Source organism: Lucilia cuprina, chromosome 4 (assembly GCF_022045245.1).
Source record: "Lucilia cuprina isolate Lc7/37 chromosome 4, ASM2204524v1, whole genome shotgun sequence".
NCBI lineage: Eukaryota > Metazoa > Arthropoda > Insecta > Diptera > Calliphoridae > Lucilia > Lucilia cuprina.
This window is the reverse complement of record NC_060952.1, coordinates 8,432,917-8,457,346: the sequence shown is the minus strand read 5'-3', so window position 1 is coordinate 8,457,346 and position 24,430 is coordinate 8,432,917. Positions and strand designations below refer to the sequence as shown.

The following is a 24,430-nucleotide window of genomic DNA, read 5'->3' as shown; positions in this document are numbered from 1 at the left end:
GGACAAGTCTGATTTCTTTATATTAAAGGAACCAAAAAAAGAACGAAGACAAAACTGTCATCGTGTAGATAACTCATAGAACTGGGAGCAAATTAAATTCGAATCGTAGTTACTAGGAGGTGTAATTGTTCTTAGAGGCTTGGGTGTTGATACGCAAGAAAATCGATTACAAAATAAAATGTATTTGTTGTGACGTTGGAGAAAGTAGACAACAAATTAATTATTTTGTAAAAAAAATGTATCCTACATTTTGGTGACAAATTCCATCATGTGGCAACACAAGATAAATCCACAATTTGAAGTAATCTGCTTCATACAATTTTAAAAATTGTAACGAACATAACACAACATATCTGTAGCTTGCACCCCTGTATGAGTATGTGCCTGTATGCTAATATGTAACGCAATTTTTTTTCTAATCTTTACGATAGTAATAAACATTGAACATTTCAAATATTCAAACCATAATATTCTCTAAAAATAGTATAACAGAAAATTTTTTGATTATTAATACATTTATTTAGTAAATGAATCAAATATCTATTATATTCTAAGTAAAAACTTAATTCCTAAAGGATCAAAGATTTATACAGTAATGTATTTAAATTGACCCTACTATAGGCAAATTTCTACAAGAACTTCGTTATTTACAACATCGTCTAGCTAACAGTCTTAACAACTTCGCTCTACAAGCCTTTTTATCTGCCTTTATTACTTTAAGCTGGTATTCTCAATAGGCTGCCTCGGAGTTACTGTTTAGGCTCTTTAGGCTTTTCTTGTAGTGTTTCGTAAAACAGCGAAGACTGAAACAAATCCTCTACATGTAAAATGTTATCCTGATAAAGGACATAAAAGCTTAAATAAATGGTTTTAAGCGAACGTAAAGAAAAGGAAAGAAAATTTGCTGTTGCAGTACAGCTTGAGACTTGTTAAACATAACGGTTTTCTGTCAATTCAACAAAAATGTGGCTATTTTATTTATAGCGTTACCATATTAACTAATTCCAAACAGCTGTTTAAAATAACAGACTGACACAAGTAAATAATTTTCCTTATCACTAAATAACATCAAAAAAAATTTTAATTTTCTCAGTCGTAATATAAACAATTTGTATTTTAATAAAGGAATACTTTCCTAAATCATTCCCAATATGGTAGAAATACGAACCGTATATGTTACCGTTGGTAGCACAAAATTTGATGCACTTATACAAACTATTATCACAGACAAAGTCCTTAAAATACTTCAATCGCATGGATGTAAAAATCTTATATTACAAATTGGAAAAGGCCAAAAAGTCAACGAACAGGATATAGCCATCAAATATGGAATGCGAGTGGAACAGTATGATTTTAAAATAGAACCCAAACGTATGGATATTATAAATGCTGATCTTGTGATTGGTCATGCTGGAGCTGGTACTTGTTTAGATATATTGACTAATCGCAAAGCGGGAATATTAGTAATAAACGATCAATTGATGAATAATCATCAGCAAGAATTAGCTTTACATATGAAAAAGGAAGGCTACTTGGAGTGTTGTACTGTAGAAGAGTTGGAGAAATGTTTGGAGAATTTAAATTTAAACGATCGAAAATTGTATGAACCCGGTAAAAACATGAGTAGTTTTGTGGATTTTATGGATGAATTAATGGTTAATTAAATAAATGAATTCATTTGGATATAAATGATTTTTTTTTAATTTTAAGTAGGGAAGAGTTTTGATAATAGAAATTTTGAAAGTGTTGGGGATTAAAGTTGCTAATCTTTATGATGATGAAATTTGGGTCTTTACAGATACTTCAACATTTTACTTCTTGAACCCGAACCAACAAATCTGTAGTTTGTTGGCTGTGTAGGTTAGATGATTCAGGCTGCAAAGACGCACACTTGGATCCTATTGGTCCCTTTGTGATACCTGTAAAGATAATAGAAGATAAATGAAAAAGAGTAGGAGTTTTAGGACCGAGAAGAGGTAGGAGTAGGTATAAGATAAAAATGCTGAGAACAGTGAAGAGTTGATATATAGATGGAAGAGAAAATAGAAGGGTATGTCCTTGTGGACAGATAAGTGCCTTGATTGAGTATGGCTCAGTGGTCCTAAAACCAGTTACTGTGACGAAGGCATTAATATTATCCAGTCTTAACATGAATAATTCAGACAAATCATCGAATACCCGCTCCCTAAATATTCGAATCGTGTGTTTGCTATCGCAGGGCATTGACAGAGAAGGTGTTCAATAGATTCCTCCTCTTCATCTTGACAACTTCTAGAGAAGTCGTTATGGGGAATACCAAGTCTTCTTGCATGGTTTCCATTTTTGTTGGTTTTGTTGGCTGTGTATTAAACACTCAAAATGCCAGGTTATCCCAGGTTGGTTCGGAGAGAGCCCTCCAATTGACCTATACTGGGAAGTTGGAGCCCCAAACAATCAATCAAAAGTATTATTTGGTCTCCACCAATATAATCAAACATAACCTCAATCGAGGTAAGTTCAACGAAAGCACACAATTAATGCAAACAACGCATAACTTGGAAACAGTTACTCAATTGGTGCGAGTGAGACGCAATTCTGTCGAAAGCTTGGCAACAAACACAAGCCTGATCGTCCCTAAGAAATAATGGCGATGACGTAAAAGTTGTTGCCCGTTGGGGAACCTTCGACCTTAATTACGACTGTTGGGGAGGTCTTTAAGATATTCACCCCTATAGCCAATCGTCATTTCACGTGAAATATGTTCCTTTTTCACTTTTTTCGTTTAGTAACTTTTTGTCGTGAAATTGTTGATGAAATTTTGTAAATATTGAACAGCTGTTCCATACAAAATCAACTATTGTGAATGAATTGTTTACAATAAGATCACGTTAGCAATTTTTCCTTCGAGGGAAATGAAAATTTCCCTTGGGGAACAAACTTTTCACTTCGAATGGTATTAAACTTTTTTCACAGTATTCGTTGTAAAAGTTTAAATTAATTTGCTTAAAATAATCTTGTATATAGGAGAGGGTCATTAAAAATTGCATTTTTTATGTCGTCCCCACTGATATTTAAAAATTAAGAAAAACAAATATTTCGCCTGTTTCGGAATAGCGCCTATTTCAAGCTTTTTTTTATTAGATATTAATATGCCAAGCAAATAACATTTACTAAAAATTATATATGAATGTCATGTAATAAATACATACAATTAGTTGAATAGTAAAAGTTATTAATATAAATATTGTATATAAATTCATGTGATTACTGATTAAAACATGCTAATATATATTTAAGTTTAATTTTAATTGGAAATTTTTGTATTAAACACTCAACATCAATCAATCAAACGATTTTATTTAACTGCATTAAACTTTACATAAAATCTGTTGAAATAATTCTATATATGTAGTAGTGATTTAGTCACCGGCTAAAATATATATTTATATTTAAATTATATTTATATGTGTAGACTAACAAATGTTTTGTTTTTGGTTTACTAATGCTAATCTTTTATATTTATTTTAAAAACATTTGCTAAACAATTAAGATAAGTTTATTTTAGATAATTTTAATCTCTTTATGTGTATTTTATAAATATTTTCTCAACTTTGGTTGCACAATTAACTTTTCTTTGCTAAATAAATACAATATTGAATGAATTATGTTTGAATAATAAATGTATAAATATTAAATACATATTATGTAAATAAGTTTTAAAAGTAATTTATCGCTGCTCTATTATGACTAATAACCATTAACTTTTGTTTTAAATAAATTCATTACGTTTTAAATATATATGTGTATGAGATTTTCTTTAAATTTATGAATTAAGGAAATTTTAAGTCCTTTAATTTATTCATTTTCATTGGGTCCAGCAGAAGCACCATTTTCAATAATGGCATCAAATGAAAATGGTTGGAATGCATATCCTTGACCCTGATAGAATTTACTTTGGAATTCAACCCTGTGTATAGAAAATTTTAAATTTTTTTAATTGTTCTTTGTAAATTTTTATAATTTTTGAAGTTAACTTACCAATGCAAACGTAATGTATGTAAAAACGCTGAAAGACCCTCCATTAGTACTAGAATACCAACAGTTAAAATGGACCAGAAAGCAAAGACAATGGTTAACATAATGCCACCTAACCAGCCTTGTTGTTTCAAACCAATTGACAATACCATATTCCATAAGACTTCAGCAAGTTCTAAAGGAAAAGGAAAAAAATATTTTAAACATTTTTTGGGGCGGGGTTTTTACTACTTAGTTAAACTAAGCTTAAAGTGCTGTTAGATAAAACTCGATGATTATGTTTTTTCAGTTTTGGATTTAAGTTCAGATAACATTGTTAGTATTGCCAACTTATCAGTGAAAAACATAAACAATGAACAGCTGTTTTATGCAAATAATACTTTTGTTAAATGAAAAAAATTGAAAAAATGTTAAATAAACATTTAAAACAACAATAAATAAAACAAAACAAATTAAAAAATTTAAATCTTTGTTTTATTGTTTTTGTTAATTGTGTTTTCTCATTTATAACTTTAGTTTAATCTAACAGCAAGTTAAGCCTAGTTTAACTGAGGAGTAAGAAACCCGCCCTATGTTAACTTGATCGTTATCAAAAAAATCAAATTTTTATTAAAAAATTGAAATTTGTACAAAATTCAGATTTCACAATAAAACTTAAATTTTAATAAAAAAAAATTAGCTTTTACCAAAAATTTTAAGTTTTATCGAAAAATTAATCCAGAACTATAATATTAAATTTATACTTACGTGCATGAGCCAGTGACAAAGCCCAGAGACGTAAATAGGAAGCAGTATGAGAGACAGAACCCAAAACGTATTCAATTGTATGAATGCCTTGATGAATAAATATTTCGGACATTTCCTCTTCATCGTGATGAGAAGCACCGCCATGACCAGCAGCTTGACCATTTGACATACCAACTTCAGCATCACTAGAGCCAGTTATAGGTTGTACCTTTAATGTGAACAATTACAACAGAAAGTAAATTAAATAACTGTTCAGAATAAGCAGATATTAATTTAAAAGAAGAAAAAATCTTCTTTGGCTAACTAACCTCCTCCTGTTGTGTGTGTTTTTTTTTTATTATAAAATTTTAAAGAAAACAAATTTTTAAAAAAGGAAGGAGAATATTGTATAATTTGTATTAGTTAGTAAATAAAATTTATGAAAGTGCTTAGTATAATGATGAAGACGACAGTGAGGAAATGAGTTGAATAATGATTAAAAATAATGCATATGACTGGCGAATTGTATAAAAAATTCTTCAAAACTTACATTAGCTTGTCTACGTTGTTTCATGATTTGTAGGGGTTTACCCAACAACATAACAGGAATACAGGCCAAAGCTATTAAAACAAATACGTTTTGGAAAAAGTGTTGTCCAGCAAACATGTACACTTCGCAGCCATCTGGAGCCTTTTTTGGTGTATTAAACAAAACCATATCAATAAATGTTATCAAAATGGAAGGAGCACAGGATGCAGAATAGGGTTCTAATTTAGGAAAAACAAAATCATTGTAATATTATGTCTTTTATTAAAAATGTATGTTAACTCACGTGGATTTGTAGCAGCATAACGATTCCATTTAATAAACATCAACAAAACCATGTAGAAGAACAAAAATATCAAGAAAATCATTTGTGGAATAAACTCATAGATCAGCGATAAACGATTCTTGAAATAGGTGTGATTTTGATAAGACATCAATACACCAAAAATCATGTGTATAACACCGAATATAATGGAAATTTTCATTTTGTAAGCATTTTGGAAAATGATTTTATTGGCACCAGCCACTTGCCATATTGGATCCATGCCAAACGGATATGGAGTACCCATGTAGTCACTTACTTCCGGATTCAATTGCAAATATTTATTATGCAATACCGTGGAAGCATTGTAATTCACCTGCCAATGTGAACCGAAAATATTTAAGGATTTCGAAAAGATGTCATTGTAGATTAAACCGGTATACATGGAAAATACGCCCATCAAGAAGATAATGTAACGACCACCAAAGAAAATATTCCATATTTCATTGTCTGTCTTTTGAGCAGCCAAACCCTTTTCCTTGCGTATCATCCAAAGACCAAACAAAGCCATAATGGCACCATGACCCAAATCACCAAACATTACAGCAAACAAAAAGGGAAAAGTAATAATGGTATAAGGAGCCGGATTCATTTCCCTATACGTAGCCACACCATAGGCATCAATTAATGCTTGAAAAGCTTTAGTAAATTTATTCGTACGATTATACGTAGGAGGATTTTCAAAGGTTTGCATACGATTTAAAATAGGTGGCACCGACGAACCCGAACGTTCAGTACCACGACGCAAAGCCAATTGTATGGTTTCAATGTCCAACACCGGCACCCAACATTCAGCAATTAAACACTTTTGTGTTACATCCAAATTGAATAGATTCAATGTATGATAGATGGCTTTTATTTTACGAACTTTAACAAACCAATTCTTTAGGTTCTTAGCGGCAGCTACCAATACACGATGACGATGATCTTGTGTTTGACCCAAAACCGTATTTAAATCTTCAATGCGTGTCATAACACCCATGGCCATTTCACGACGATCAGCTGGTGCCTCGGGGCAAGGATATAAAGTGGCTCTAAAACCTTCACAGATTTTCTTAACACGAGTTTTAAGCTGATCACCTTGGAAGAAAATAATGAAAACTGATTTGTAAACTTGATCGCCCTGCAAAATAATTAAAGAAATTTATTAAAAATTTGAATTTTTTATTTAAAGAAATCGCGACAACTTACATTTGAGGGATCTTCTAATGGTGATTCAATCATGGCTTGACGCAAAAACACATTACCACGACAGGCACGCCACAACATACGCTCAAATGCTGGCAATTTTTCACGCAATATAACACCAGCCACAAAGCTAAAGTTTTATTTGAAATATAAATAAAATATATTATTAATGATCATTAATTTTTAACAAATAGAACAAAAATTCATTCATTGTTTAGTAGAGTAGTAGTAGTATGAAAACATCACTTGGGTGGTTTGCTTAGAATGTCCAATGAAATAAGATGTAAATAAACGAAATATTGAAAATGTTACACAAACAGATTATTTTATTTTTTCTTCTTAACAAACCATAGCAGAACAAATGCAACGCTTTATGCTATTTATGAAAATGTATGTGGAAACAAAAAAAAAACATCGAAGAACTATGATCCATTTACTGAAATTGTAATTACAAATTGTATGTAGTGTTTGCAGCGTGATTTATTAAGTATTTATTTTGTTAGTTTATTTATTTTATTTTTCTATTGATCAGTAAATAAAATATTCTATAGACTACTTCATATCGAGCGACTTATCAATAAACTAGATGGTAAATTAGTCTATATACTAGTTCATATAATATTTATGTTTATTAACATTCGGTTTCGAAAATTTTTCATTTTACAAAAGTATTACTTTTTTTTGAATTATTTGAATTGTTGGCCGAGCTCATAAGCAAAATACCAGGGTGTCCCACGTTGGTTTAAAGGAAATCCTCCAAGTCGATTTATATCTTCATATAGGAAGCTGGAAACCATTAAACACTTAAGTTAAATTTGAGTTTTGAATGGTACTCCACCAGTAATTTTTAAGAGTTTCAATGGTCTCTATTAGGGTATAAACAGTTGAGGTTTAATGGTCTCCACCAGGGTATACACGTTTGAGTATTCTTTGGTCTCCACCAATAAAACATAACCTCACTTGAGGTGATACGAAAGCACGAGGTTAATGTAGACAACATATAACTTTGAACAGTTATATGAAGTAATACACTACACCAGTGCGAGCGAGACGCAAAACTGTCGAAAGCCAGGCAACAAACACAAGCCTGAATGCGTTTAAGAAATAATCGCGAAGACGCGAGAGTTGTTCCCCAACTCAGACCTGAATTACGACTGACAAAAGTATTATTTGCAAAAGACAGCTGTTCAAAGTTAACCGATCCTTAATCCATAACTGAAAAACACAATCATCGGTTAAAGTCCGCATAAATTTGTTCCGAGTTTAATTTAACAGCAAGTTAAGCATAGTTTAAATGAGTAGTAAGAAACCCGCCCTTAGTCATTATTGACCAGTATATGCACTAGTTTAATGCCTAGTCCATAGATAAGTAAATCAGTATATACACTAGGACTAATCGATAAACTACTCCATAGACGAGTTCACTTACTGATCAATGGTGAAAGATATACTAATGAATGTCTAGTCTTTGAACTAGTCACTATGCTGAACATTAAAATAGTCTTTAATATAGACTAGGCCAATTCAATAAACTACTCCATAGGCTAGTTCACATACTGATCAATAGTGAAAGGTAACTAATGACTGTCTAGTCTTTGAACTAGTCCATATGCTAGTCATTAAAATAGTCTTTAATATAGTATATTAAATTACTTGTTATAGAATCGCTCATTGACAACGCAATAAAAGAGTTCGTATAATATTTAATAGACTAGTTTGTAGGTTACTTCATAGACTAATCAATATACTAGTTCATCATCTAATTCATTAACTTGTCAATAGAGTAATAAATAAACTAATCCATACACTCGTTCTTGCACAAGTCACTATGGACCAGTATATGAACTAGTCTATGGACTAGTTTATGGATATGTCTACTGATTAGTGTACGAACTACTCTATAGACTAGTCTGTAAATTAATCTATAAACTTTTTCAGTCAAAGACGAGTTCATATTCTAGTTCATAGATTAAACTACAAGCAAGTTCATATACAAGTCAATAAATGAGACCATTGATTAGTCAATATACTTAATCTTAAACTATATTAAACAATAGACTTTCTGTACTGTAGTATTCAGAATTCTAGATTTGATTTCAAAAAGATAAGAAACGCTTTTGTAATTACTTAGCTTTATAATATAAAGCAAATAAATTTAAAAAAAAATATGTCAAAATTTGTTCTTAAATTGAAAAAAATCAATTATTTTGAATAAAAAATTAATCACAAATACAATCCAAACCGTTTTGCAAACATTTACATACATACAATGAAAATAATTAAAAAAAAAAATCATAACAAAACGAAACACATGAGTATGCGAAATTCAATGTAAATGGTTAAAGAAATTCATATGATTGCATTACATAGTATTTGAAATGTTGTGTAACAAAAGAAATTTAAAAAAAATGTATGGGGTACCAACCACGGATAATATTCTTCACGCTCGTTTGATTTTTCCATAAATCTAATGAATGCAGTTTAAAAAAATACATAATTAATAAACAAATTTATATACATATAAAAAATTTAAAAGCCCTTTTTCTTTTTTTTCTTACTAGAAACCTAAAACAATATTACTTTTTCTTGGTTAGTTTGTACAATTTGTTGTTTTTTTTTAAGTTTCTTAACTAAGACATTACAGAATACATACCCTAATTGTACAGGACCCATTGAATGGCCTGTACGTACTTCATCGGTAATTAAGGCACGTGTCATCGATTCAGTAGTATTATTAAGACCACCGTCTTGCTATAAAGTTTTAGTTTTTTTTTTTTAATTAAGAAAAAAAATGTCTTAGTTTTAAAATGTTTTTAACAAACTATTTAATATAGTTTTTTTTCAACATATAGATTTCATTTTGGGTTTTCTGGTTAATAACAAATTAGTAAAACTAATGGTGTTTTTCAGATTTTTTTTTTAAGAAACACAAACATTTAAAGGCAAGGCTTATATATATATGTATACCATAACCAAAATATTTAAAAAAGGACATAACAAATTTAATACCAAAATACAAGTAGCTTATTAAAAAAAAGGAAAAGCAACCCACCACCAGTTTAGTTGTTTTCTTATTAAAATTTTTTTATAGAAAATAAAGTTTATAAAATAATATATATTTTTTATATAAATTACAATTTATTACTAAATAAATTCTGTTTAAGATCAATTGTTATAAACACACAATTAATTTTAGAAAAGTTAATATAAATTTGCATAAAAAAACAGCAGTCCCAGTTAAGATTTAAAAAAATAGAATACAATTATTTGAATGTAATAATTTAGTGTTTGCACTTCAATTTTTTGATAAAGATCATTTTCATTCTTTGGCTAAACCTGGTTTAATATATGTTTTGTGTTCTCAGTAATCAGTAGAGTTACTTAGGGCGGGTTTATTACTCCTCAGTTAAACTAGGCTTAACTTGCTGTTAGATTAAACTCGGAACAAATTTAGGCGGACTTTAACCGATGATTGTGTTTTTCAGTTTTAGATTTAATCTCAGTTAATTTTGTTAGAATTGCCAACTTTTCAATCAAAAACATAAACAATGAACAGCTGTTTTTTGCAAACAATACTTTTGTAAAATGGAAAATTTTGGAAAAATGTTAAATAAACATTTAAAAAAATAATAAATAAAACAAAAACAAATCAAAAAACTGCAATTTACTTAAAATATTAAGTTTTTCTTCTTCCGAAATCATTGTTTTATTATTTTTGTTAATTGTGTGTTCTCACTTATAACTGAAGTTTAATTTGCCAATAGCACTCAGTTAAACTAAGATAATACGTAACGTTACAATACTAACAAAGTTAACTAAACTTAAATCCAAAACTGAAAAACACAATCATCAATCTTTAAAGTCCGTCTAAATTTGTTCCGAGTTTAATCTAACAGCAAGTTAAGCCTAGTTTAACACCCGCCCTAACTAAGTTAAGTAATTCTTGGCAATATTAACAATGTTAACTAAACTTAAATCTAGAACTGAACAAGTAGGAAAGTATAGTCGGGCATGGCCGAACATAGGCTTTATATAGGTCAAAAATGGGCCGATTCTCGGTAAATTTGGGAAAAGGGTATAATTTTAAATAACAGTTAGTTTTGTTGAGTTTCATTGCGATACAAATGGTTACAAGTCAATTTTAGACGTTTAAGACATTTTTTGATGGGGGGTTTGTATGGGGGCTAGTTCAAATAAGGGCCGATCCTTACGAAAATCTGCAGTGTCTTTTATACTTATACAAAACTTATGTGTGCCAATTTTTAGAGAGATAGTAGAATATTTGACGTAATTATGGCATAAAAAGTTCAAATCGGGAGGTACGGTTGTATGGGTGCTAGGTGAAATAATGGACCGATTTCAACCATTTTCAATAGGCTTCGTCACTGTGCCAAAAAACATGCTTGGTCCAAATTTCATCAAATTATCTTGAAAATTGCGGCCTGTACCTTGCGCACAAGATTTACATGGACAGCCAGCCGGACAGACGGACGGACGGACATGTCTTAATCGACTCAAAAAATGATTCTGAATCGATCGGTATACTTTAAGGTGGGTATTGGAACAATATTTTTGTATGTTACAAACATCAGCACAAACGTATAATACCCTCCCCACTATAGTGGTGTAGGGTATAAAAACACAATCATCGGTTAAAGCCCGCTTAAATTTATTCCGAGTCTAATCGCACAGAAAGTTGAGCCTAGTTTAACACCCGCCCTAACTAATTCTACATCCATAACTGAAAAACACAATCATCGGTTAAAGTCCACCTAAATTTGTTCTGAGTTTAGTCTAATAGCAAGTTAAACCTAGTTTAACTGAATAGTAAGAAACCCGCTTAAAATTGTACAATAAATAATATTTTAATTTCTATACATTTACAATTCTTTATGTAGTTTATATGTTATTTTTGATCTTAAACAGAATAGTTTTTAAAATTCTTTGATAGATTTTGTAAAATTTTGTTTTTTTTTAATAAAGATATATTGGTCCTTTCCTTATATAGTTTATATGAGTTAAAACATACAAATTCTTTTAAAATATGTGCATTTTTTTGGTTTGTTTTCAAGGACAATCAAACTGAGCGTTTAGAATAAATTCATGATAGTTTTTTAATGACAATGATTAAAAAAATGAATGATGATAATTTCCGTTTTTTGTTTGCGTTTCACTTTTTCTTTTTTTGGTTTATATGAGTCATGTTTTCCTAGCGACGTTTTCTTTTATTGATAGGTTTTTTTTGCATATTTACCCCAATTTTAAATTTTGTCCTGGTTGACTAGCGCGTACAGCTTCTTCGCCCAACAGTTGGGCTTGTTCATCTTCATTTTGATTATCGGCCATCTGTCGATAACGTCGGGATTTATAGGATGTTGTATTATATGTTATCGATGGTACCGCCTGGCAACACAACCGTTTTTTTGGTTTGGTTGGATTAGGATAGGGTGGGTGGAAGGTGGGATAGCAAAACAATATATATAGTTTTGCCATTAGGAGTTAGGATAGGTCGTGCAGGATTTTGGTTTTATAGGAATTTTGCAACGTTTTGGCAACGTGTGTTTTTTTGTATGTATTTTTTTTTTCAAACGTAAACAATTAACGAAAATTTTTTTGTTTTGTTAAAAAAAACCGAAAATGATAAAAAGAAAATAATAATATAACCAAAGGGAAATAAAAAAATAAGATAATTGAAATAATGAGAAAAATAAAGAAAATTTTGTATTAAATTAAAGTAATATAATTGTGATAAATTATAGCATGATTATACAGCTGTATATTGAATATTTGTTATGAGATTTTTGAAGTTATTTATTAAAAAAGAAATTATTTTGAAAAGTTAAAGAAATCATAAGAAAACATCTAATACTAAAGTATACACTTTTCAGAAGTGTAAATAATTAATAGTTTTATATCTGTTATCATATTCTTAGCGAACTTATACAAATTGGCAAAAACTGAAATGGGTTACAATTGGTCTATTAAAACTTTTGAAATTGCTAAAAATCTGTTGTTCCTTTTTAAGATTTAGTCCGTTAAACGTATAGTTGTTTTCATTTTAAATTTTAGATTTAAATATCTTAAAGGAGAGAAAAATTTATAAGAGGTTTAAGCTTTTTTTAAAAAAGTCCACAACTCACAATTGGGACGAACGCGAATTTTTAATTGCGTATGACGAAATTCGCCCCACGTAACGAACTATGCGATAGTTATATTTTTATTTCTAACGTAGACGAACAACGAATTATTTGGAGAAAATTGTTTTAATGAGTGCAGCTAATGCAAATACAATATTATGTTCGAATTTTCGAAATTATATTAAAAATTCTAAGTTATGTTCGAAAAATTTTTGTATGCTCTTAAAACAATCTTTGGGTCATAAAAACTAAAAACAAAATTTTCGAAAATTCGAACTTAAGTTCGAAAAACTTTTAAAGCCATTAACACCAGTTCTGGTGGCCCAAATTATCTGAAATTTGGCAGGCTGGAGTTAGGGTTCTATAGTTGAAACGAAAAGTCGACTTTTGCATTTAGGTAAAAGTCGACTTTTCGACTTTTTGCATTTTATGCAAAGTAGATTTTTCGACATTTTTCAGTTAGTTAAAAGTCGACTTTTCGACTTTTTGCATTTTATGCAAAGTAGATTTTTCGACATTTTTCAGTTAGTTAAAAGTCGACTTTAAGACCTTTTCGACTTTTAGTATTTTGTAAATAGTCGACTTTTTGACTTTTTTCGACTATTTTCGACTTTCCGCATTTTCCGACTTTTTTCGACAATAACAGATTTTTTGACTATTTTTGACTTTTTTCCGTCTTTTTCCGATTTTTCGACCATTTCAGACTTGTCGACAATTTTCGACTTTTTCCGACTTTTTGTCGATTTTCAATAATTTTCAACTGTTCGACTATTTTTGACTTTTTTTACCTTTTCCGACTATTTTTGACTTTTTCCGACTTTATTGACTTTTTCCGACTTTTTTGACTTTTTTCGACTTTTTTTGACTTTTCGACTTTTTTTAACTGTTCGATTTTTTGACTTTTTTCGAATTTTATTTCCAAAGTCGACTTTTTTCACAGACGATAGTCGAGTGTTCGACTTTTTTGGAACAAAATAGTCGACTTCGACAAAATGTCGATTGTTCAATTATTCGAAAGTCGTTTTATAGAACCCTAGCTGGAGTACACTTGATGACACACAATGCTATGTTGGAATTTTTAAAATTAAGTTCGAAAATTCGAAGTAATATTCGAAAAAATTGTGAAGCTTTTAAAATAATCTCAAAATTGGGGATATTCACAAAAATATAATTTTAGTTCTTTTCGGGGCCATTTTCTTAAATTTTCTAATTTCGAAATTATGTTCGAATAAATTTTAAAGCTGTTAAAATTATCTCAAAATCGTGGAGATTCACAAAAATATAATTTTTGCTCCTTTTTCTTAGTTTTTCAAATTTCGAACAAACAAATTTTGAAACGAATTCGCAGTACGTAAAATTTGATTGTGTTCCATTCGACAAACTAACGCAACGAATTGTTGTCGTGCTATACGAAATTCGTCGTTCGTCAGTGGACCCAATAAGACTAATGACTACTGACATATCGATAATTTTGTGAAATTATTATTGTTAATTAAAACAAAACAAAAGTAACTAAGTTTAATTAGCCAAATAGTTAAGAGAAAATTAGCCATACCTTCTAAAATAACACTATTTCTGTAATCAATTGATAACTAATTATTTGTTTACCTATTTTTATACAAAACAGTACAAATAAAGAAGACAGAAACCTATATATACAAAACTATTCAAGAGGATAGTAAAGTATAAAAAAAGTAATAAGGAATAGAAGAAGAAAATAAATATGTATATAAAGAGAAATAGTAGCCATTATTAGCTTATTTACAGTGAAAGTGATTATGTGATGATAAAGGAGTTGTTTTAAAATTTGAATTAATTTTTTTCGTCTTATAGATAGAAGAAAAAATGCACATATTAATTTTAGGTGGTAAAAATGTTATTGTTTTAAAATGTTGTTTTTTTTTAAATTCACATTTTTTGTTGGTTGTAATTTCTGTGGTAGGTGGGTAATAAACAGAATAATTGTATAATTGAAAATAATAAAATTAAAAAAATATATATAGTAAAAGTAGTAAAAGCAACTATTCCAGAACTTGTTTGTGTTTTAAAAGCAAAATAATTAAAACTAATGGAAATTTTCTTTTTTGTTTTTATATCATTTAAATCTCATTACATGCTGTACTTTAAAGAAAAAAAAGTAAATGAAATTCCGCAACCCTTGTTCATTAATATCAAAATAAATATGTAAAACTTCAAATTCAAACTAAAAAAAAAATTAACAATAATAAAAATGAACTAAAACTAAAAGAAATAATTTATATTATCAAACTAATAAAAGTAATTAATTAAATACATAAAAAATTACAAAGTGCACCTCTCAGTTGTGTTGTCAAAAGGTTAATTACATTTTTAAAAAGATACAGAATTTAAATATTTTCTTTTTTTTCGATTTTTGTTTATATACAAAAGCATTTTAAAGAAATTATTAGTCTTTCATTAAACATTTAAATAAGATTTTAGTTTGTATATTATTTACACGAATAATCATAAAACAACACTTACCTCATCGAAAAACACTTGAGTTTTACGCAAAATATGTTTCAATTCGGTCAACTCCAAAAAGTTACGCTTTAAAGCTTCGGCATTTTGATTAACTTCACGTAATTCATTTTCAAGTTTTTCAAAAGTAGCCTAAACATTAGTAGATCATTAAAATTAAAAAGATAAATAAATAAATATTTTTTTTATTGTCTTACCTCCAAATCAATCATTTCTCTTGGTTGAGGAGCTTCAGGACTTTCACCAGTATCTAACATGGGTATGCCATCCTTTTTAATCTCCTTTTCCAAATAACGCAATTTACGCTCCATTTCATCGCAACGTCTAACTTCATTGACGAATTTTCGTTGAAATGCATTAACATCAGGATTTAGCTAAAGTAAATTATATTGAAATTAATATTTTAACAATTGATCGTTTAATTATTACTTACATCTCTGAATTGTACTAATCCCAATTCTCCTAATTCCGATACACAGGCATAGGCTGCCTCACTTTGAAGAAATAACTGACATAATGTCATTTCCTCACTACGAAATAGTGAACCCATTTTGAATGGCTTTTAAAGTTTCGGTAGCTCTGTATTGAAATTTATGTTTAACTGACACTCTGCTATGTAGATTTCAGTTAATTTGGATCTGAAAAATAATAATAAAGAGAGAAATGTTATGATTTCTATAAGTGTTTAAGATCTATCAAAAGCCATGAATGCTTAATTCCAAAAAGGAAGTCGTATTACAAATATAATACAATAAATAATAAATCCGTTTTTGTTAACTAATGTTTGATTCAAGTTTTAGATTAATTGGATATATTGAGGAAGAAATAATGTCGGGAGATTATACTTTCAGATGACACAAAAGAATTTATAAATAAATGTAACTTCGCGCTATTGTAACGTCGTAAATGTTATGAAGAACATTCTTATCTTTCACGCCTATGTTTTTGCCAATAGCATTGTCCGCACGGAAGCCCAGTTACCCGCCTACGTTTAAATTTAAGTTCAAGCCAATAAATTTGGCAGGATTCATTCATAAATCCATTGGGTTAAGTAAAGTAGGGTGGGTGAATATGTGGTAGGTATCATGGGGACCCTGTCCACATTCTTGGCATTTATTGGCGATGGCGTTGAGCCTATTGTTCCATCCTAATCTCAGTTGTGTCTTTTGCTTACGATTGTAAGATGATGACGATACAAAACTCGCAAGCAGAATAAAACTTGCCGTCGGGTTATAAGGTTATTTAGGCCCTGCACCGTAACTATTATATTAGTATTTTTATTTACATATTTGTCTTTTTCCAGTATTTTTGTCCAAGGAGAATACAGAACTCCCAGGTAATGCACAGTCTGTCCTCACTTAGCCTAAGCCATGAGAAGACACTTGTTTCTATTTAGTAAAAATATCGATTATTTCCGGCAACCATGCTTTTTCCGTTTAAAATTTAACTATCATAAAATGTCATTAGGGTGTTAAATTTATATTTATAGCAGACAATTAGATGATAAAGTGCAGCATAGAATCTGACAATGACAATTTAAATGTTTCCATTTATAAAGATAATACGCATTTCTTTCATATCAGCAGCAGCCAACTAACAATACAATAAATTAGTCTAAAGATAACAAACAAAAACTATTCTTAAATTAACAGCACCAACAACAAATATAATTTATTATTATTCATCATTTGTTTGGAAAAACAAAAACAAAGTGTCATAACAAAGGGAGTTTTTTTTCAACTCTTATCAGTCAACATGATACTCGACCCTGATTCCTAGTGTGCACTACTAAATGATGTGGTACATTTTAAGTTTCAACTTGCACATTAAATTCTACATATTTATCTCGTTAGGCATTATAAAATTTAAAAAAATTAATGTTCCATATTATATTCTTTATTACTTTTTCATAAATTTTTTATTTCACTTATTTCTTTTATACATTTGCAATTTTTTTCATGATTCATTCTAGAGTCCATAATCTATTGCAAATTTTATTTGTTTGTATCTTGTGTGTACGGTGGTATACACAAACAAACGACAGCTACAAAAACTTACAACGTATACAAGAAAAATCAATAGTTTTTTTCCTGAAAATGCAATATTGGTGTCTATCAATGGCATCACTTTTAGATTAATTGAATGTTTGCAATTTTTTTTGTCGTTTTTAAGCACTTTTGATAAATTTCTTTTGTTTTATTTTTAAATTTATAGTAGTTTTTCATCCACTTTTTTGTTTAATAAATTCAATTTAATTTTAATTAATCATTTTAAATAAGGAAAAAATCAGACTCACCTCTTTTGCAAATGAAAAAAATCTACCGAATGAAAAATTTTATCGACGTTTATTGACAGTATATTTTTGCTGCTACTATTTTAATACAACCAAGGCGAATGTTTTAGAATGGCAACAATGGTTAGTTAATTCATTAGTGTTTTTATATGAAATTTAAAATGTCAGCGCTTGTGGGAATATTTTTTTATGCATTAGTTTTGACATTTTACTGTTCGAATTAAATAGACAACTGTGCTGCGAATGACATCTTATATGTTTTTGTTCTTACAGCAACCCTGTTAACAGCTGCTAAAATGATTGCATCGTATTTACAATTAGAGCGGCAAGATACTGGCGTCAAAAAATGTTTGTTTAATTTCAGTTTTTTTTTACAAATTTTAAAATTTTGAATTAAATACTTAATTGGAGGTGCAATTAATGACGAAGTGGTTCTATTTAGGTGAAACATGAATGATTTTAAGTACATATGTACATAAATATATCCATTGTTATTATTTTCTGTTAAAGGAACATAAACTCTCCAAAGGAATTTCTTCAGGTTTTAAATCGTTCAATATACCGAAATCCGAGTTCATTTTAAGAGAAATTTGTAAAACAGGCGGGTGAAATCTTTGTAGATTAGAAAAAACTAGTAATATTTCTATATTCGGCTGTGCCGAATCTTATATACCCTTCACCAAGTATGTTTTTATTTATTTTGTATACCTGCACACATGTCACACATAACATACACACAAACAAATATAAACTGTAGCAGAAAGAAATATTAACTGTTGTACTGTAATACCAACGTCAAACTGCATTACCACCCTCAAACAAATATCAGCTATATTACAAACATGCTTTATCTCCTTGTTCTTGTTATACCCACTTACTTACCTTCGTGAGAACAGAACAGCATGCAAACACACAAAAAATACACAGCTGAATAAAACTAAATCTCCACACATGTACATCTTTATCCAATTCACACTGTTGTTGTTGCTTTTTTAACAAAGCATGAAAAAAATGTGGCTTTTTTGATGAAATTTTCAGAGGTTGTTTCGGATTTTTGCTTATATCTCCCTTATTTACCGACCGATTTTGCTAATTTTAAATAGCGATCTTCTCGAAAGCATGTCTAATAGAATTATTGAAGATTCGGATCTCGCTGATATCTGGGGTCCTCTAAAAACTGATTTCAACAGACAGACGGACATGGCTTAATCGACTCCGCTATCTATAAGGATCCAGAATATATATACTTTATAGGGTCGGAAAATTATATTATAGAAATTACAAACGGAATGGCAAACTTATATATACCCTTCTCACGAAGGTGAAGGGTATAATAATAGTTTTTGCATATGGCCCTTAAAACCTAATTGAAAATGTTATTAAATGCTTTAATTACTTTATAAAGGGGTTAATTGCTCTTTTACAAAAAATAAGAAATGTATGATTTACTAATCATACATAAAAAATAAACTATTTCAATACGAAACTAATAAAAATTTTAAGTGAATATTAAAAAAACGAGATATAAAAATAAAGAAAACAAAAAAACTATCTTAAATTCTCAGTTTATGGAAAGGTCATCTTATTTAAATATACATTTGCAACGTTTAAAATATTACGACAGTTTCTGTAATAAGTGTAAAAGATTTATTCCTAAAAATCTCAAAAATAAGCAACGTTTAATACCCTTAACAAGAGAAATCGAAAAAGCAATGATGGATTTTAATGGCTCACAATCGAACACTAGCATTTCTGAAAAGCCTATCTGCAATACACTTTCTATAACGGGCCTAGTTAGGGATGAAGTTCAGAATATTCTTCAAGAATTGTCCATATCTGATCAGTTTATACGTAAAGAAGAAATTGATGATTTAATAGAGAAACGTTTAAAGGAAAAGGTCACAATTATACAAGACTCTGATGCTAAAACAAACCATTTGATTCTCAGAGATTTCGATATAAATCAAGAATTCGAAATGACAGTAGAGGAAATGTCTGAGGATAAGGATAAAAGTATGTTGATTGTAGAGAACATACAAATCTTGGAACAACGCATAACAACATTAGAAGAAAGATTAAGTTCTATGCTGCAAAATATTCCAAAATTAAGACATATACAGGCTAGACGTTTTAAAATCAATACAAGTGCCATTAAAGAAGAACTACGTAATATGATACAAAAAATGGAAAAACTGCAAGAGGAACAGATTGTTGCTAGTGCATCGTTGCAAGATGTAAACGATAAGGAGAAATCTTCTACATTATACGATGATATTTATTATGCCAATCGTGAATATACTATTAATTTATTGAATTATAAGAAATCTTTAGAAACCATGGAATTAAACCGAAAGCCCAAATTCAATCCGTATGTAAAACCTGTTAATATTGTTTTGCCAGCAGCGCGTGGAAAAATCAAGCAACGTCCCGTATTCTTAACATCAAGTGATATCTGTTTAGGATAAATATTGAAAAATTAAACTTTATTAATCCATAGCAAAGTGTTGATATAAATAAAACGAAATTATAATGTAACATCTTTTAAAATGCTATCGCTTATATTAAAAAGAGCTTCTTCGTCTGGCTCAGGCTTTTTATTTTCCGATTCATTGAAATTTTGTATGTTGTTTGTGTTCGGATTGTTTTCATCATTAATTGTTGTATTGGCGATTGGAGAGTTTACCAAGACTTTTGGTTTCTCGAAAAACATTGAATTCTGTAAATAGACAATTGTATTTTAAATTATAAGCTTGTTTAAACATTTTCTTAAGAAAACTACTTTGACAAGCTACTTTTGCCTTCTAAAGAAAATTATCTAAACAAGATAATCATCTAAAGAAAACTACATACATATATGGGAACAACACTTTGTATATAAGATTGGAAAACCTGCATTTCTAAAGAAATAATTCTTTTGGGCAGCTATTTTGTTTTCACGCAGACATTTCAAATACGGAAATAAATAATTGAATCTCTGGAAAACCGTTAATACTTCATTTATAATACTTACATTCAAACTCAAATTGTGTTCAATTAATGATATATCATTTAGTTTCAGCTTGGGTATATTCATATCTTCAGCTGTGACTAACGGTTCTAAACGGCCAGAAGGACTAGTGCTTAAATTGGCAAAATTCAATGAGGCGTCCTGCACCTTTTTAACAGCTGCCAATTTCTTAACATAAGTAGAGCCAGTGCTATTTCCACTAGTACCAAAACCACTAGTATCTAACTGATATTGAGATCGAGCAATGCGTGTACGATCATTTGAATTGAATGGAGTGAATGGTGATTGGTGTAAGATTGTAGGTGAACCTGTTTTAGTCAACGATAACGGGGAGGTTTTACTTATATTCATGGGTTTAAAATGTGTTTTAGGTGTGTTGGCCACATTTGCCATATGGGCTGACTCAGAAGGTGCCTCCACGTCATTGAAAAGCGATTGTCGCTGCGTAGTGGTTTCTTGTTTAGGAGAATCATTCATACTTGCTAAACGTAACAATTCCATGGGATCAATAATTTTCGATCGATTGACGGTTGTATTCAAATTGGATTGATCTTCCAAACTACGATGGTCTGACACAGAGGGTGTCTCTTCATCATTGAAAAGACACTGTCGCTGCTTCCACTTTGTGCCCAAGTTTGAAAGGTTTAGTTGTGGTGTTGTTGTTTTATATTTGGATGGATCCTTCTTACTTGTCAAACGTAACAATTCCATGGGATCAATAATTTTCGATCGATTTACGGTGGTATTCAAATTTGATTGATTAACCAAACTATGATGACGATTTGTTCGACTTGTGGAGCATGATGGAGCTAAAATAATTGTTATGTTTAAGAAATTGATAATTTTCATTATTCCTACTTACCCAAGAAGTTATTAGATGTAGTATCATTTGTGTTTCCTGTTTTAGAATCCACCAGGGCCAATCTTGGTATTCCCCCACCCTCAGGTGCTACAAGTTTAATGGATGGCGTAGAAACCAATTTCATTAGCAAATTACTTTCCAAAGTTCGTTTGATGGTATCATGTATATTATTGGGATGCTCAGGTGTGTGAGGACGTTTGGATTTATATTTTTTTATAGAAGTAGTTAGCATTTTTTGAAAATCATCCAATCGTGCTTCCTTAGCTTGAAGATCTTTTTTCAAGTTTAATAGACCCGAATAAACAACTTCACCAACACTGGGCCTTTGATCATCAATTTTTAAAGCATTTTTCATTGTTGCATTAATAGCATTGAATGTACAAATAAGTGTATTAATATTAACACCCTCATCCGTAATTTTAGTGCCAAACGATTCTGTAAATTTAATTAAAATAATGTTTGTATTAAAAATACAAATTTCCACCTGTCCCTACTAATATTATAGGAAACGATTTTAACAATCTTTACTATCCATTACGTGGAAAACTTTAAGAAATGTTAATATATCAAAAAATTACCTTCTTCTAACTGTTCAATTGGAAAATGATCACGTATGCGTCTCAATTGCTCACAGATTCGTTGTTTGTCATATTTATAGCCAGTTTCTTTGCTATAAAATTTATCCATTGCCTCCTTCAGATCGGCAATCAAGCCATCCATCTCTATTACCTTTTTTGTCCTCTCAATGTAGTGTTGTTCGAATAACTGATGATTGCTATTATCAAAATCTTCGAGGAATTTGTCATCGGTTAACATTTCCACACTCAAACCTGTTTCTTGCGAAAGTACTTCTAATTGTTTCATTAGTTTATGACTATTGTCATCGAATTTTTTATTAATATTCTCAACAGTGTCTACAAATTCGGATGCCATGTCTTTAAAAACCTCATTTTTGGCACACATTTTCCATAAATTTGCTTCTGAAACTTGAGGGCGGTAACTATTTGCATCCAAATTTAATTGTTTCTCCTTTTGTTTTATCAACTCTTGTACAATAAAATTTATAAAATCTAAGAGAAAGCTAATAAACTTCATACCTCCTGGCATGACCACCAAATATGATTTTATGTTGGTCCAGTTTAGTTGATATTTTTCATTTATATACTTGAGGTATTCCACGGTGCTAGTACGAAAATTTGATTCCGAGCGTTTGTCCGTAATGGGCCAGAAAAAACGTTTCTTAAATTCCTGCGCATCAAGAATACGAAATAAATAGTGCATAATATGAAAGAAAGCCTGTTGGTTTGGTTTTATGAACATTTCCTCGGACACACATTTTCGCAAATCCTCCGTGGGTGGATGCAAGAGAAATAAACCTTGAATAGCGTTGTATAAAGTGTGGGATAATTCCTTTTCTTCGGCACGATACGGTACTATAATTGTACGATCCATATTGATATTATTGCAAATAGTAGATACTAATATTATTTGCAATATACAAAGCGGATAATTTGAAAAGATTTTGCTGCTTTCTTGCTTTGAATTCTCTTTAGATTGGTGCAACTCTAACCAGTGTTGTCAAATTTTCAAAAAAAAAAACATTAAAAAAAATTTAAATGGAGACTTTTAAGATCAAAGTAATTTACTTTGCTTAAGATCCCTACAAGAAATGTATGACCGAAACTAACACATACAAAATGATTTTACTAACACACTTGCAACATTTTTCTTTAAAAATTGCAAAAAAAAATAGTTAATGGATAATGACGGTCAAATGACCGGTAAAATGACTGTTGATGTACTCAATGTGTGATAAAGGGTTTCATTTGCATATGAAAGAGTGAAACAACTACATTTGATTGTTACTGTGTTTTCCGTCGCATAAATTAATTATTTCAGTGAAAGCCAAAGATCAAGGAGCAAAAAATTAAAAAAATTGAGACTAACATTATTAAAAATAAAGAGATTTATTATAATTTAAAAACGGTGCAGGAAGTGGAGCTGAGAATATACACTTCGGAGTTTAATCTATTTGTGGTAATATGAATACATATTTACTTTTAATTTTTATATTTCAATATTCATATGCATTTCTTTACAGACAATTTATTCCCACAAATTAAAAGGAGCATAGGAGGATTTTACATTCTGTGAGGTATGTAAAATGGTGAAATGATAGTTAATTTATGTATATTAATAAAATTAAAAATATATGTCTTAAAATGTTAATAAATTGTGTTTTATTATAAATTGGCATAGCCGTCAGATTTGACGGATAAATTCATCAAGTGTGATCGGTCAACTGTGATGGATATATCCATAAAGAATGATTAGTCAATCGTGACTAACATTTCCATCATCCTTGATTGGTAAAAAGCAAAAGAGTGAGCAGCTCAAATATATGTTTTAAAGTCGATAGAATTCATAAGTGCGAGGGTGATGCAAAATCACATGTACACAAAAGTTTCCATCACTTTTTACATATTGCCCTTAAGAAACAGATAGAAACTTTTGATGGAAACTTTGATCGATTTGCCAGTCAAATGACCGGTTAAATGACTGTCACTGTTCTTGTAGGGATGTTATATCTTATATTTATAATTATTATACTCAGGATCTTTATATTTACCATGCTCAGGATTGTATTGCAATTTTTTTGTCCTGGATGGCTTTGTATTACAATATGGATTAATAAATAAAGAAATTCCCTTTGTGAATATTCTAAAACTGTATTATCACACTCAAACAAATATAAGCCGTTTTACCCAAATATAACTGTTTTATCTCCTTGTTAATTATGTTTTTATTTTTTATATGTAGTCTCAAATTTTTGTT

The 24,430-nt window shown here is 29.9% G+C and overlaps 4 protein-coding genes across 15 annotated transcripts; 2 read left to right on the top strand and 2 right to left on the bottom strand.

The window, feature by feature from the left end:
• The first annotated feature begins 1,047 nt into the window (after positions 1–1,047).
• LOC111676462 (UDP-N-acetylglucosamine transferase subunit ALG13 homolog) lies at positions 1,048–1,689 on the top strand. Its single transcript, XM_023437389.2, has one exon. It carries the CDS (start codon positions 1,152–1,154, stop codon positions 1,662–1,664), a length of 513 nt encoding a protein of 170 aa, XP_023293157.2. The 5' UTR covers positions 1,048–1,151; the 3' UTR covers positions 1,665–1,689.
• Positions 1,690–3,073: 1,384 nt separating this feature from the next.
• Positions 3,074–17,850, bottom strand: LOC111676466 (V-type proton ATPase 116 kDa subunit a1). 11 transcript variants are annotated; one of them, XM_023437397.2, is made up of 13 exons: positions 17,730–17,850; positions 15,867–16,071; positions 15,631–15,807; positions 15,437–15,565; positions 9,451–9,548; positions 9,223–9,264; positions 6,801–6,927; positions 5,574–6,732; positions 5,291–5,508; positions 5,070–5,075; positions 4,762–4,969; positions 4,018–4,189; positions 3,074–3,946 (listed from the first exon to the last, which is right to left on the bottom strand). In XM_023437397.2, exons 2-13 carry the CDS (start codon positions 15,981–15,983, stop codon positions 3,835–3,837), a joined length of 2,565 nt encoding a protein of 854 aa, XP_023293165.2. In that variant the 5' UTR covers positions 15,984–16,071; positions 17,730–17,850; the 3' UTR covers positions 3,074–3,834. The 11 variants fall into 11 exon arrangements, with proteins under 11 accessions (XP_023293165.2, XP_023293161.2, XP_023293170.2 ...); XM_023437393.2 differs by lacking the exons at positions 9,223–9,264; positions 9,451–9,548 and adding an exon at positions 12,052–12,200 and having other exon boundaries at positions 17,730–17,849; XM_023437402.2 differs by lacking the exons at positions 9,223–9,264; positions 9,451–9,548 and adding an exon at positions 12,052–12,143 and having other exon boundaries at positions 17,730–17,849.
• Positions 17,851–19,203: 1,353 nt separating this feature from the next.
• On the top strand, positions 19,204–20,245 carry LOC111676452. The gene has a single exon (XM_023437365.2). The coding sequence runs from the start codon at positions 19,295–19,297 to the stop codon at positions 20,189–20,191; it is 897 nt and encodes a 298-aa protein (XP_023293133.2). The 5' UTR covers positions 19,204–19,294; the 3' UTR covers positions 20,192–20,245.
• Positions 20,189–24,430, bottom strand: LOC111676451 (augmin complex subunit dgt6). Of its 2 annotated transcripts, XM_046949670.1 has the most exons (5): positions 24,225–24,430; positions 22,174–23,160; positions 21,596–22,030; positions 20,737–21,542; positions 20,189–20,442 (listed from the first exon to the last, which is right to left on the bottom strand). In XM_046949670.1, exons 2-5 carry the CDS (start codon positions 23,045–23,047, stop codon positions 20,251–20,253), a joined length of 2,307 nt encoding a protein of 768 aa, XP_046805626.1. In that variant the 5' UTR covers positions 23,048–23,160; positions 24,225–24,430; the 3' UTR covers positions 20,189–20,250. The 2 variants fall into 2 exon arrangements, with proteins under 2 accessions (XP_046805626.1, XP_023293132.2); XM_023437364.2 differs by lacking the exon at positions 24,225–24,430 and having other exon boundaries at positions 22,174–23,241.

Coding starts and splice junctions, on each gene's coding strand:
- LOC111676466 (XM_023437393.2), bottom strand. CDS start 15,983: ATGGGTTCACTATTTCGTAGTGAGGAAATGACATTATGTCAGTTATTT. Junction 6,928..12,051: donor GGACAAAATTTAAAATTGGG/GTAAATATGCAA, acceptor ATAAAACTTTAG/CTTTGTGGCTGGTGTTATAT. Junction 4,190..4,761: donor TTTGTCACTGGCTCATGCAC/GTAAGTATAAAT, acceptor CTTTTCCTTTAG/AACTTGCTGAAGTCTTATGG.
- LOC111676452 (XM_023437365.2), top strand. CDS start 19,295: ATGGAAAGGTCATCTTATTTAAATATACATTTGCAACGTTTAAAATAT.
- LOC111676462 (XM_023437389.2), top strand. CDS start 1,152: ATGGTAGAAATACGAACCGTATATGTTACCGTTGGTAGCACAAAATTT.
- LOC111676451 (XM_046949670.1), bottom strand. CDS start 23,047: ATGGATCGTACAATTATAGTACCGTATCGTGCCGAAGAAAAGGAATTA. Junction 21,543..21,595: donor TACATCTAATAACTTCTTGG/GTAAGTAGGAAT, acceptor CAATTATTTTAG/CTCCATCATGCTCCACAAGT. Junction 20,443..20,736: donor AACACAATTTGAGTTTGAAT/GTAAGTATTATA, acceptor GTCTATTTACAG/AATTCAATGTTTTTCGAGAA.